Below are 12,993 nucleotides of genomic sequence, written 5' to 3' on the forward strand. Positions count from 1 at the left end.
TTGCTATATTTATATACACTTGACTTGACAAGGTCACCCATTTAATATCGTTTTTCAGATTTGTTTTGTGCTCGTGCTCTCCAGCTGATTCCCCGGTAGGAGCGGTCAGTTTGACTTGTTCGGTTGCTATGCGACGAGTCAACAACAACAGATACGGAGACTGCAGTACCGACAGAGAGATGTCGTCCGGTTTCTCAGCCAACCAGGTAACATACAAATCAATCCGAGCTGATACAGACAGTGGGAACATGTGACTGCCCGTCAGTGATAACCCAGTTCTTGATAACCCAGTTTACACTTCTTATCCTCAGTATGACGCCGCCTTCAAATCATGCCGGCTGCAGAACTGGTGTGAGAATAAACCCTTCAAAGAGGTAAAGGACGTTATATCAGCAGTGCTGTTGGCCGGTGGGCCCGATGTTCTAGTCACTGTGTGTGTGTGTGTGTGTGTGTGTGTGTGTGTGTGTGTGTGTGTGTGTGTGTGTGTGTGTGTGTGTGTGTGTGTGCAGAGGCCAACAGCACACGTGGGTCACACCCGCTTCATTGCCAATGATAGAGGACATCTGCTCCCAGGAACGGTGAAGGTGAGAACCTCTTTTCATTAAAAGTTCCCTTTCTGTCATTGAGAATTTTTGGCTTCACTCCCTCCCTCACTGTGTGTGTGTGTGTGTGTGTGTGTGTGTGTGTGTGTGTGTGTGTGTTTGGCTGCAGAGGGGCAGTGCTTGGCCGGACTTCAAGGGCACCTGGGATCTCCCGGCTCGTCTCCCGGCTCGGGGCATCAACCCCACGGCCCGCTCCGCGGAGGGTCTCGGCAGGCTGCAGTCGTGGGGGTTTTACCCGCATCACACCGGCAGCACTCGGCCACACAGAGGCAGCAGAAGCACGGACAGGCTGCAGGATGCTGGCAAGCAGGTCAGACCCACACAGACATACAGGGTGATGCACCCAGTTCTGCCTTTCTTCAGTGTAAACAGAAAGCTTCTCTGCCTTGCTTCATATTTTCACATTGCACGTGCTGTTTTCACAGGGGGACTGAGTGGGGGGGACTGAGTGGGGGGGACTGAGTCATCACAAAATGCTGAGTAATGCTCTGGCAGAACCATTTTTTTCCTGTTTCAAAGGAACAGTGACTGATGAGGCTTTTCAGCTGAAATGTGGTGATAATCAACACCTTAAGGAGGTTTGGAAATAAAATACCCATCTTTACGCTTTTAAGACTTTCAGAAAAAAATAAGCTTCAGGTTTAAAGACAACATATGAACATTACTGATCATCTTCCATGGGCAGAGATGAAGCACATTTCTGTGGGTTCTCTCATCAGGACGTGATATTAAAAGTAAGGTTTTATTTTTTATTGCGCATTTCATTCAGATGTCACTGGGGCGTTAATAAGCACAGAGAGGCCGGTGCCCGGTAGGGAGGCAGAGGAGAGGCTCAGATGTTTGGGTGTTAGTAACACCACACCAGACAATTATCTCCTGAACAGTTTACAGTCCGCTTTCCGTGAAAGAGGTGTGTGGTGCCCTCCGGTGGTGGGGCTCTCTGAGCTGAAACCCAAGATGAGAGGAACGCAAACATACCATCCGTTCAGGGTGGGGATTTTTGTAGATGCATTGCAGGCAATGAGAAGGGGGAAAAAATAGATATTATTGTTATTTATAGAAGTTTACCAAAATACATATTTTTTTATTTTTCCACGTCACATTTGAGAGAACATTTGATTCCACCAAACTTTCGTCACATCACATTCCTCATCTGCGTTTTATTTGGTATCTGCGTAAAATCTTTTCAGATGCATTGAGCTCTTCTCGAAATAAAAAAGTGAGTCTTTTGTGCGCGCTTCACTGCACGGCAACACAACCACACATTCCCTGGAACTTCCAGCCAATTTGCCTGATGTTTTTTTTTTTGTCGAGGAGAGACATAAACAAATAAACTCAAGGTAGTTTTGCCTTTCCAAGTAACTCGATGCTCCTGCAGACCGAGCTTTGTGTCTCTTCGGAGAGCCAGCAGAAAGTAGAGAAGCCTTCCATGTTGCCTCGGGAAGTTAGTAAGAGAAATAAAACTCTGATCCGTCATCACTCTGGCTGTAACAGCAGTACATCTTTGGTGCATAACTGGTTTTATAAAGTGCTCCTGCTTCCTCTTACTGTTTTATTCTGGTTATATGTTGTAGAACTTCTACAATTCTAAAAACAAGGTTGTATTTGGTCCGATTAGTCCCATAAGAGACATTGTTAATAGTGAATTTAGTGGTGCAGCATCATGAAGGTTATGCTGCATGGTGAGATTCTCACCCAGGAACTGTTCTCTCGTTTTCTAATGGTGCAGGAAACGCACATCCTTTTCTTTCTGTGAAAGCAGTAATATGATTCTGTAAAAATACTCCATTACCAGTACTGCTATTTTCTTGCTTTTCTATTATTCTATTATTATCTTATTGCTTCCTGTATGCTGCTGTAGTGAAAAAATTTCCCCTCAGGGATTAATAAAGTAACTACCTAACCTAACCTAAAAGCCCTTCATTGGAAACGTTACAACAATACAAAATTGTAAGTATAAATCAGGAAAATGTACGCAAAGTATTGGAAGTAATCAAAATAGAAAACTGTTGTCTGTGACTGTTACACTAAAGTATTATATCATTAGATCATAAGTACTTATTCATAGATTGTTTTTCATGTTGTGAAACTTATTCTGACTGTTGTTTATAGGGCTGCAACTATTGATTATTTTCATTATTGATTAATCTGCTGATTATTTTTCTTGCTTAAACAATGAATTATTTAGTTTTAAAATGCTAGTTTTGTCCAACCCTTAAAAGTATTAACATAATTCAAAGGACACGCCCCAAAGCACCAGTTTAAGAAGATGAAATCATATGAAATGTTTCAGGAAAAATTAGACAAATGATTCGGAAAAGATATTCGTACTTTTAATCATTTCAGATCTACTTGCATATACGAGTTTTATTTATAATAAAGCATTTAAAAAAAAAATAAAAAAAAAATCTTACTATAGAGCCTCACCAAATATCGAGGAGTAAAGAGTTTAGTGTTTGCTTCTAAACTGAGTATTCATATAAAATAGCATGAAAAGAACATAATCAAGAAATATACAAGTACCTAATGTTTGTACTAAGTACCAGATCCAACTCCTATAACCAACGTTTCAGTCGGGACTGAGTGAAATCAGCTCGTCCTGCGACATTAAGACCTTCAGGCAAATCAGTTCCATCAAAACGATGCAACTTTTAGAAAGAAGCAATTGAAAAAGAAAAATTCAATTGATGAGCAAATGAATGCACCCTTGTTCAAAAACATTCGGTGGCTCATGATGGCTAATATTAGCTCACAATTGCATGTTTATAACAGAAGTATTCTTGTATGACAGACAGAAAATTAAGTTAGTTGAATTTATGAATGTTTGTGCTACTGTTGAACACTGTTAGTATGTAATATGATCTGGAGGCTACAGCTGCAGTCACAGTAGGAACACTGTTACAAGGACAATGTCATTTGTGTGTGAACTTCAAGCCTGACAATTGGTTTTAGATTCTAAAAGACCAGGTCTATAAAAAACTTCTGAAGGAAATGAAGGAAAGCAGATCAACTTAAGGACTTAATGTATTTCCATTTCCTCTTTCGTTAATTTTTGTATTCATACAAATGCAAATGAATGCACATCCTCACCTCAAACTCTGAACTGTGGCTGCAGTTGAGTTTAAGAGATGATAATAATAATTGTTGTCTCTTCCTGCTTTGAAAGGCTGCAGGACAGGGTTGTAATGTTCTGAACTTTCTGTTCCAGCTCTTCTATGTTTTGCCTTTAAACTCCACATTACTGCAGGTTCATCTAAAATCACAGTGTACATTTTGCTGACTCAACAGTCATTCTAATATTGTTACTGCACACACACACACACACAGACACACACACACACACACACAGACACACAGAGAGAGAGAGAGAGAGAGAGAGAGAGAGAGAGAGAGCAAGCAAGCGGACTTAGAAGTCAAATATTGTGATGTAATGTCAGAAGTCTGTTAACTTAAGGATCCATGACAATCTGGACAGCTTGGGCAGGTCTGAAAGAGAGTATGAGTGTGTGTGTGTTACTGATTATGAAATAACTTTTATTTGTAAAAGGAACAATGTCTTCTTTTAAGTTACCCACGTTTGTTCAGATCAATCAAACAGACGAAGCCCGACCGGCGTCTCAGAACCGCCCCGTCAGCGGGAGCGAGACAGCTGCCGGCCAGAACCAGGACTCCTTGGCGGCCACGGCCAGATCGGCCGACGGGCCGCCGAGCTTGGGCTCCGCAGCCGAAGGGAAGTCGGCTTCTGCTGAGGGGAGACCTGCGAGCGACGCGTCGCAGGCTGCGGCATCAACCTCCAAGCAGACACATGGAGACGTACAGCAAGAACAGTGAACGCCATTTATTTTCTCTGTGCATCAGAAAAACCTACCTATAAAAAATAAATGCATCTTAACAATACCTCTTTGGACTGAAGCAGCTTCCAGCATGTGAGCCAGGACAAAATATACAAGGCGAGGAATAAATATAGAAAACTTTGGTTCTGATGTTTCACTCATGACTGACCCCCCCACCCCCCGCCTCCCCCTCCCCTCTGTTGTGGTGAGCATTTTGTCAGCTGTCTCTCCGGCCCCAGAATGTCTTATTGTTCTGCCAGCTGACCGCTGTCATGAGTTACAGCATCACTGAACGCTGCAAAAGAATCAAAGGTATTGTTCTCGTCATGGTGGACATACGAGCTAACGGTGAGGAGACACGCGTGTCCGTCAGGCAGGAGTTGACATGCTGCCTTTTTTTATGGGGAGAATAAACTTGTTTACATGTGGGGTCCTGAATTCGAGGTCATATGAATGTGTGAGTGCTTTAATTCTCTTGCTGTCTAATCCATCTCTCCTCTGTTAAAAAGTAAACCGCAGTAAAATTAGAAGTGAGAACAGAATCTGTTCACATGATTCTCAGTCGAAACCACCAGTCTGCTGCTCCTTCTTCCACATTTAAAAAGGAAATTAACAATAAGACTTCTACTGTGTGTCTGTCTTCAACTGCTAGTTTGAAATACACTGCATTACAAAAATACATACATGGAGTTGCTTGCGTTGGACTGATTTCAATCATTTCAAATCTCTTCCAAACACGTTATCACAGACTTTGGTCAAACAGCAGCTTTACAGTCTCTTTAAAGCACTCGTTGGCATTTTATCAAAAAGGCACAAAAGTCATGTGTTCAGTTTCCATTCGAGGATCAGCAGATCAACATACTTTTTTAATCTGGCACACCTATACTTGACGTGGACTTGTACTCGTCTTTGTGGAGATCCTGATCTTCTGAATGATCACCCAGTCCTTCTGCGCTCCGGTGACTTGGACCCTCAGACAGGAAGAGGCCGAGCTGAACTTTCTGTCCAACTCCTGCATCTCAAACTTCCCGTTTGCGATCGTGCCCACCGACTGGAACTCTCTGCAGCTCTTCTCCTTCTCGGCGGTGACCACGTCCCGGCCGAGCTGCACCTCGGCCGACTCCAGGAGATCCTTCCCCCCCGACCCCGTCTCCACAAACACCCCCGACACCACCGTGGGCTCCTTGAACACCACTGTCAGGTGATTCCCTTTTTCTGGGGATCGACCCCAGAAGAATCCCTCGCCGGCGTCCCAGGCCAGTCTGGGGACGTGTTTCTGGTAGGTGGACATGTCAGAGTAAACTTCGGCTGGACAATTGGCGTAGACACCCTCCTCGAAGTCCTTGTCCTTCAGCTTGTTGTATATCCCCTGGAAAGAAGAGAAAGTGCCCATGTGTTGGAACAGCGAGGGTTTGAAGAGGATCGTCTTCTTTTGCGTCATCAGTTCTCGGAAATGAGACATCAACCAGTCGCAGGGCATTTCCTGGTAGAAGAGGAAGAGGAAGCGGGCGAGGAGTGGAAGTTGGGGTGATTTGTACAGTTTTCCGATGTAGCCGAGGGCCGAGAACTCCAACGTTGCCCAAGTGGTCTTCGCCGCTTCCTGCTCCTCAACGCGCCTCTTTATGGTTGTAAAAAAGTTTTTAGCGGAGGAGACATCGTCTTCCAGCTGCAGGTAGTACCGCGCCAGACCTGCACAGTAGTGGATCAGGAAGGAGTAGTCCAGGTTCTGCTTGGAGCGGAACATGACCCGCTCAGGAGCATCGTTGTAATTCCTCTTCAGACCTGCAGGAGCGCCAGGGAGACATGTATCAGCTCCACAACAATGACATGGACCAATTTGTTCTCTAGCGAGGGTCAAATGTGCGCTGCACCTGTGACAGGAGGGTACCACTCCTGAGGGATGTGGAGGACCACCAGCTGGCCTTGTTCCAGCTCCGAGGCAAACGCAGTTTTGATCTCTACCACCGTAGCGACTCTCCAGCTGACGTCGAAGTCTGCCAGCAGCACCACCACCACCATGGAGGAGCGCTCCTCAGGAGACGACTGGGAGAAGAGGGAGTGCAGGGTGGGTACGAGGTAGCTGCCCTTCTTCCTCTTCACGGAGGACAAGCCCACAGATAAAAACCCTGGAACACGCCAACACAGAAATAGGAGACGCGTGAGGCTTTGATCTCATTTCAAACCATCAATCTGTATCATCATTATGAAATTCACCCTATAAAAAGTATTCTGCTACTGATTTACCAAGATCTCAGATAAAGGGTACTAAAAGTTTGCACATTTATATTGCATCTGGTTTTTAGGGTGATTTACCAAGAGTAATTGCGTCATTGATATTGGGTGCAAATAGCTCAAATAAAATGAGGGTTTTGTGTGTTTTAAAGTGATTTCAGCCATGAATAGTTTGGACGGAAAAGGAAAAGGAAATTTCATCGCATTGAATCAGCAGTAAAAGTGGAGACGGCCAATAAGCAACTCTGTTGAGCTGCAGCAAATAAACATAAATACAACACGAAGAAGCGCTATATGGGAGATTATCTTTGGTCTCTTCACCACAATAAGAGCAGCCAACTCTCTTAATGTGCACGTGTGATTGTATCGTACTAAAACACACGCAATCGCGTCTTCTATATTTACTTTCAGGTTTAGTAAATATCATCACAGTTGCAAAATTGATCGATTTGCATGTTTCCCTCCCAGTATTTTTCACGTTCACGTAGAAACGGCCAATATTACATACGCATTCAGGCAAACACGCAAAATGGACACCGCGTGTTAAGTTGCACATTTGAAAGACGCAATCCTCACAGCACGTCGTTAGATCAGCTGGACACGTTTCTGTGGCTGGTATGAAGTTTTTTACACTCTTCAAGAGGTCCTCAAGAGGTTCACTGACTTCTATTACGTCCTGTACAGCTGGTTGGCTGAGCCTTCTTGTTCATGTTTAATTTTCATTAGGCCCTGGTGTGCCATCATGGATCCATTGGGCCCTCTGACAGGCAACACCCTTCTCCAATCCAGATCTACTGGACCTTTAAACTGTCCTTCAATCCTCATCTCACCCAAAGAGCTGAGACTCAGCTGCTGGCTGAGATCTACACTGTTTGTCAAATACACGAGTGTTATCTTATTTATGGTGATTATACACGCGTGTTTGCGGATTTCTTTTTTTTCCAATGGAGAAATTAGAGGTGTAATTATGTGTTGCATTATGGGTCATCTGTAGCCTTAATGTTGCTGGCCTAGCAAGAGTTGAAGTATATTTATGGTTCGTCGTTCAGAACAAATAAAGCCTTAAAGTATTTGATTAGCGCGGCGCCCTGCAGGAGTTTGTGAAGGCTGCTCTTAAAAGTCATGAGTGCCGATGAGTTTGTAGCGTCTCCTGATGTCTCTACTGCAGAGATGAACCGGGATGAAGGAGAAAGTCCAGCAGCCAAGACTTACTGCCGTCAGAGACGATGAGCTCAAAAAGAAAATGCTACAGTACGATACCGTACCTCCGTCAGCTGGGCTGCTGGTTTCACCCGCTGAGAGCGACCTGCTTCCAGCTGCTCGACGCAGCAGCATCTGTAGCGAGCGGCCAAAAGGCCGTTGGAGGACGAGTTTTCAGTCAAAGTCAGCCAGAGGACGTCCATATCAAACCACAGCACCACCCAGGGCTCGGTCACGTCAACACTTTCACAGCACTGACTGAATGGCTTTGATACTATATAGTGAATTGAAAAATACTTTATCATTGGGTACATTTTTATACGGAGGGAATAAATCTCCTCTACTACTAAATTTATAAAAATGTTCTCCACCTGTAGGAAATACTGCACAAAGCATGCAGCATGCTTGTATTAAGATCTATTCCAGCTGCTGATTGTCTTTCCAACGTCACACATCGTAGAGGCCTGCAGGAGGAACACTACATGACGCCCCGAGACACGGCTTGTGTGCTTTGTGTCGTGGTCTTTGATTTAAAGGTTGGACTACAGTGTGCGTCACGTACTTGTCAAAAAATGTCTTAGAAGAGATCAAAACTGTGGTTGCACTTATTTAGGCTCTCTGCTTGTGTTGTAAAACTGCTTATAGCTTGTAAAAATGCAGAACGGATGAAAAACCCTGAAGGTTTGTCCCATGATGGAAAAATGTAACCGTCTCTTGGTTCAAATGGATTTTATAAATTCATGTTGGAACCAGCGTTGAAGTCAAGGTGTCACTAATAGAATAGCAAATGTTTAAAAGATACGCAACCCGACACAGTTCGGAGGTCTTTACGCCTGCTTCCTGTCAGACAAAGAATCCACTTTAAAATCCTGCTGCTGGTCTATAAAGCACTGAATGGTTTAAGGGCTAAAATACGTTTGTGATCTGCTGCTCCCTTTATGAACCATCCCGACCCCTCAGGTCGTCTGCTGCTCTCCTTTCTGTTCCCACAGTCACAACTAAACATGGAGACGCAGCGTTCAGTTTCTATGTTCCACATATCTGGAACAAAGTCCCAGAAAGCTGCAGGTCTGCTGAGACCATCAGATCCTTTAAATCGAGACTGAAGACTTCTCTGTTTGCTGCCGTTCACTGAACCAGATTTGAGGATTTCTTAAAGTGCACTGAAACTTTGATCCTATTTTTTAGCTTGCTTAATGTTTTAATCACCATTTTTAATTCTTTTTAATCGCTGTTCTGAATTGTTTTTATGGTTTTATGTGAAGCACTTTGAATTTTTTGATTTGATTTGTTTGATTTTATACACTTTATTAATCCCCGAGGGGAAATTTCTTCACTACAGCAGGGGGGGGGGGGGGGGGGGGGGGCTCTCAGGGGGGAGCTGCTGCAGCAGGCTGCCACTAGCGCGGCGCCAGGTAACCTGACGTGCATGTTTTTGGATGATGGGAGGAAGCCGGAGAACCCGGGGAGAACCCACGCAAGCACAGGGAGAACATGCAAACTCCGCACAGAAAGGCCCAGGACCGGATTCGAACCCGGAACCTTTTTTTGCTGTGAGGTGACAGTGCTAACCACTGCACCACCGTGCCGCCCATGTAATTGTCTTGTTGTTGAAATGTGCTCTACAAATAGTGCCTTACACGAATCGTGATATCGTGACCCTTGATCGATCTTACCCCAAGACATAAAAAAAAAAGAAAAAAAGAAAGAAGGTCTGGTCCAGCATCCCAGAACTAACAGAACAGCCCTCTGAAGAAAGTTCTTCCCATTTGTCAGCAATATCACCACCATCAGCTACCCGAGCTCACAGCAAACCAATCAAATTGTTCTACAACACAGTAAATTATAAAATCCTCCTCAGCGGTCTCACGCTAACCAACAACGACAAGCAGCTATCTACATGTTTTGGTCCATAGGTGGCGTCTTAACCCCCGATTCAATGAGCCCACTCGGCCAGTAACACCAAGTAGTTCCCAGGATGACCTTCATCAAAGCAGAAGTAGGAAAAAAATGTAAATGTTGAAAATGTTTCTGTTTGGGTTCAGTCAGTCAGAAACCACTCGGCACATCACGGAAATGTCATTCGAGTAGTTTGTTTTGCATTTCCAGTTCTGGTTGTAATCAACCAAAGCAAAATGTGAGCTCCTGTATTCATTTTATGAAACACTATTATGTGCCTGTTATGACAAAGTAAAGGCTAAAAAAGTAGTCTCTTTGACTACAGACTTTGAATACATTACTAAGAGGTGATTAAAAAAAAAAGGATATCATAAATCCCATAAGGCAAATGCAGTGAAATGCAATGTGGTGTACTCTTGATGCTGTTCTCTAATAATGATTGATTGATGATGAATTAGAAAAAGGGCGGGGCAAAAAAATGTTCTTCCATGTTTTCCTGAGGAAATATGGAATACGTGTTGCCGTTACTTAGCTAGACGGCGTTTTGATTTCAGCTCTTTCCACGGTCTCTTCCTGTGACCAGACAGCAGCCATCACATCACACGAAGGACACTCACTCTGTTGAGTCGACGGCGCTCCGGCGAGCAGCTGATAGGACACGTTGAGAGGCACGTAGTCGCCCTGCTCCACCCAGGACTCCTTACTGACCAGCCTCTCCGCCTGCCAAGTCAAATCATTGGGAATCGGTTCTGGTGACCTCGTCGGGCCCTGCAAAACAAATGCACAATCGTTCCGTTAGAATAGTTATGACAACGTTTTGCAAGTGATATGTGACTGATTGACACTGAAGAGTGAGAGCAAACTCTGTAAAGCAAGAAGTGCAAGTCATGCTTTCTTTGAATCTGGTGTATGCTTTATTTCCTGTAAGGAGTGGAAATGTCAGTTTTGGGCTGAAGTGTGTGTGTGTGTGTGTGTGAGAGAGAAAGAGAAAGAGAGCGAGGGAGAGTGAGTGAGAGGGAGAGTGAGTGAGAGAGAGAGTGAGGGAGAGCGAGGGAGAGTGAGTGAGAGGGAGAGCGAGGGAGAGTGAGTGAGAGGGAGAGTGAGGGAGAGTGAGTGAGAGGGAGAGTGAGGGCGTGTGTTCTCACAGCCATGAGGACGTCCGAGCGGTGACTGAAGTACAGTCCTCCCACGAAAAGCAGCACGGCCAGAACAACATTCCTCCTCTTTAAGTGACGTCGCATTTCCTATTATATAAATAAACACACACACACACACACACACACACACACACACACACACAGTCAGTACAAAGGTAAATAATTCATCCAACAGTTAAGGAATGTTTCAGAGGGCTCAGACACCTGACTGATTGACGTGAACGTCTCTGTCTGTAGATAGAAGCGTCTCGTAGAAAAGGACATTTCACATCAGCTCTGTTGACTACAACCCTGTGATCGTCTGAGCCGCTAAGCCCCCGAAACATTATATTCTGTGTCATCGCTTGATCGAATCAAAGGATGAGAACATTAATCAGACTGACAGTAAACCAGAAATAGATGCATTTCGCCAGCTGACTTCATATTTTACCGAGTAGCTCCCATCTGAGGTTGTGACAAAGCTTCTTCTGTCCACTGTGATAAGGATCAGGACAATGTAATTAGCTGGGAAAGCTTTTTTGTTTATTTTTTTCTTATCTTGCTGTAATATGTTACAACTCATTCAGAGTCTCAACCGGACTTGTATATCACAAAATGTTTCAAGCCTCTCCCAGTTTTTTGAGTTTCCCAATCGTTGATTCTTGCTTAATAAGTTTACCACCTTTATATTTGCATTTATTCATTATTTTTCCAAGTGTCACTATTTCTTTTGTGTCTGTTTGGAAGGCTTACAGTTTTCTTTGAATTGCATGTTTGCTGGGGTTAAATAAAGTTCAAGTGTAAAAAAAAAAAAAAGAAAGAAAAAGAAATGGTCTACTGGCATTGCAGAGGGTGACACCGATTTAGATTTGGGATACTCCGCCTATTCAAAATAATAATAATAATAAAAGTAAAGTAGTTTAGATAGTTCAGACTGGTCTTTAAAATGCTTTGCCTTTGTTTTGTCAACAAGCAGCCTCCACCGAGCTGACACCATGAATAGCTCCGAGCTTGGCGGCTATAATTAGTTCGTCCTTCACTACAGTTACTTGGATTTCCACAATCCAACCTGCGTATAACAAAACACAAACACAAACCCGACGGGCAAGACAGGAAGGAGTGGGTGGTGTGTGTGTGTGGGTGGTGTGTGTGTGTGTGTGTGTGTGTGTGTGTGTGTGTGTGTGTGTGTGTGTGGGCGGCACGAGTAACTAAAGTCACACTGTGTGACTTACTAATGAAACTATTAATTGAATAAACGGAGAATGTTTGGATCGTCATCTCAGTGGTCTTTAACTGTGTGTGTGTGTGTGTGTGTGTGTGTGTGTGTGTGTGTGTGTGTGTGTGTGTGTGTGTTTTAAGGAACTGGCTGACGGGCTTGTTCCCACTTTACAAAAAGTAATAGACAAAAATCTGGCTCGTCTCCTTCGACCGTTTCATCGGAAGACGTGTTAACTCCCGACTATGTCCTAAGTCACGCCGTCCCGGTGGAGGAGGACGTGTCCGTATGGATCCTGGACTGGTGTGGTAGAAAGGTATTGAGGTTGAGCACGGCGGACGGTTTTAACTCGTTTAACTCGGCGCTTTCGCCGCTGACGTAGTAATGAGCCAATTAACGATAAAGCTGTCGCAGGAAAAGCAGCTTCGCTCGCCATGAACCCACAACGATGGAAGTATCGTATGAATGAATAAATGATTCTCTACCGACAGCACAGAAGAAGGAGCGGGGACAAGAACAAGTGAGCTGCTGTACTCGGGCTAATAAAGTCATTGCAAACGGGAAAATCGTTGATGTGAATCGTAGCAAAATGAAAGTTGTCCCACTCACCTCCCTCGCGCCAGTCCGCTCCTGCCCAGCGGCTGACAGTCACAGCCGACAGCGACTCACGCGCCTCGATATTGTGCTTATAAGGCACGGAAACCCACCGGAGGCTCCACCGGAGGCTCCACCGGAGGGGACGCGGTGACTCGTCTGTTCACAGCGCCTCATGAAAACAATAGTTACTTCCACATTTTGTTTTCCTCTAACAGTCGATCACGCACGAAGCTGCACGCGGACTGGGCGAATCTCAAGCACCAGGTGTTTTTTTAATA

At 44.5% G+C, this 12,993-nt stretch overlaps 2 protein-coding genes across 3 annotated transcripts; one reads left to right on the top strand and one right to left on the bottom strand.

Moving 5' to 3' along the window:
* The first annotated feature begins 94 nt into the window (after positions 1-94).
* On the top strand, positions 95-4,433 carry cfap126 (cilia and flagella associated protein 126). 2 transcript variants are annotated; one of them, XM_069169178.1, is made up of 5 exons: positions 95-206; positions 312-374; positions 510-584; positions 712-912; positions 4,170-4,433. In XM_069169178.1, exons 1-5 carry the CDS (start codon positions 129-131, stop codon positions 4,431-4,433), a joined length of 681 nt encoding a protein of 226 aa, XP_069025279.1. In that variant the 5' UTR covers positions 95-128. The 2 variants fall into 2 exon arrangements, with proteins under 2 accessions (XP_069025279.1, XP_069025280.1); XM_069169179.1 differs by having other exon boundaries at positions 4,188-4,433.
* Positions 4,426-12,943, bottom strand: LOC138210182 (alpha-1,3-mannosyl-glycoprotein 4-beta-N-acetylglucosaminyltransferase C-like). Its single transcript, XM_069169177.1, has 5 exons — positions 12,728-12,943; positions 10,912-11,010; positions 10,384-10,534; positions 6,307-6,561; positions 4,426-6,217 (listed from the first exon to the last, which is right to left on the bottom strand). Exons 2-5 carry the CDS (start codon positions 11,005-11,007, stop codon positions 5,316-5,318), a joined length of 1,404 nt encoding a protein of 467 aa, XP_069025278.1. The 5' UTR covers positions 11,008-11,010; positions 12,728-12,943; the 3' UTR covers positions 4,426-5,315.
* Between the last annotated feature and the right edge of the window lie 50 nt (positions 12,944-12,993).

Source organism: Embiotoca jacksoni, unplaced genomic scaffold (assembly GCF_022577435.1).
Source record: "Embiotoca jacksoni isolate LCO1_2020_lvr unplaced genomic scaffold, fEmbJac1.0.p SCAF_43, whole genome shotgun sequence".
Taxonomy (NCBI): Eukaryota; Metazoa; Chordata; class Actinopteri; family Embiotocidae; genus Embiotoca; species Embiotoca jacksoni.

What these genes read in the sequence shown, in the direction of transcription:
- cfap126 (XM_069169178.1), top strand. Translation starts at nt 129, where the DNA reads ATGCGACGAGTCAACAACAACAGATACGGAGACTGCAGTACCGACAGA. An exon ending in CCGGTTTCTCAGCCAACCAG is followed by an intron (nt 207 to 311) that starts GTAACATACAAA and finishes TCTTATCCTCAG; the next exon opens with TATGACGCCGCCTTCAAATC. An exon ending in AGAATAAACCCTTCAAAGAG is followed by an intron (nt 375 to 509) that starts GTAAAGGACGTT and finishes GTGTGTGTGCAG; the next exon opens with AGGCCAACAGCACACGTGGG.
- LOC138210182 (XM_069169177.1), bottom strand. Translation starts at nt 11,007, where the DNA reads ATGCGACGTCACTTAAAGAGGAGGAATGTTGTTCTGGCCGTGCTGCTT. An exon ending in AGCGCCGTCGACTCAACAGA is followed by an intron (nt 6,562 to 10,383) that starts GTGAGTGTCCTT and finishes GGCGTGTTCCAG; the next exon opens with GGTTTTTATCTGTGGGCTTG. An exon ending in GTGGTACCCTCCTGTCACAG is followed by an intron (nt 6,218 to 6,306) that starts GTGCAGCGCACA and finishes GCGCTCCTGCAG; the next exon opens with GTCTGAAGAGGAATTACAAC.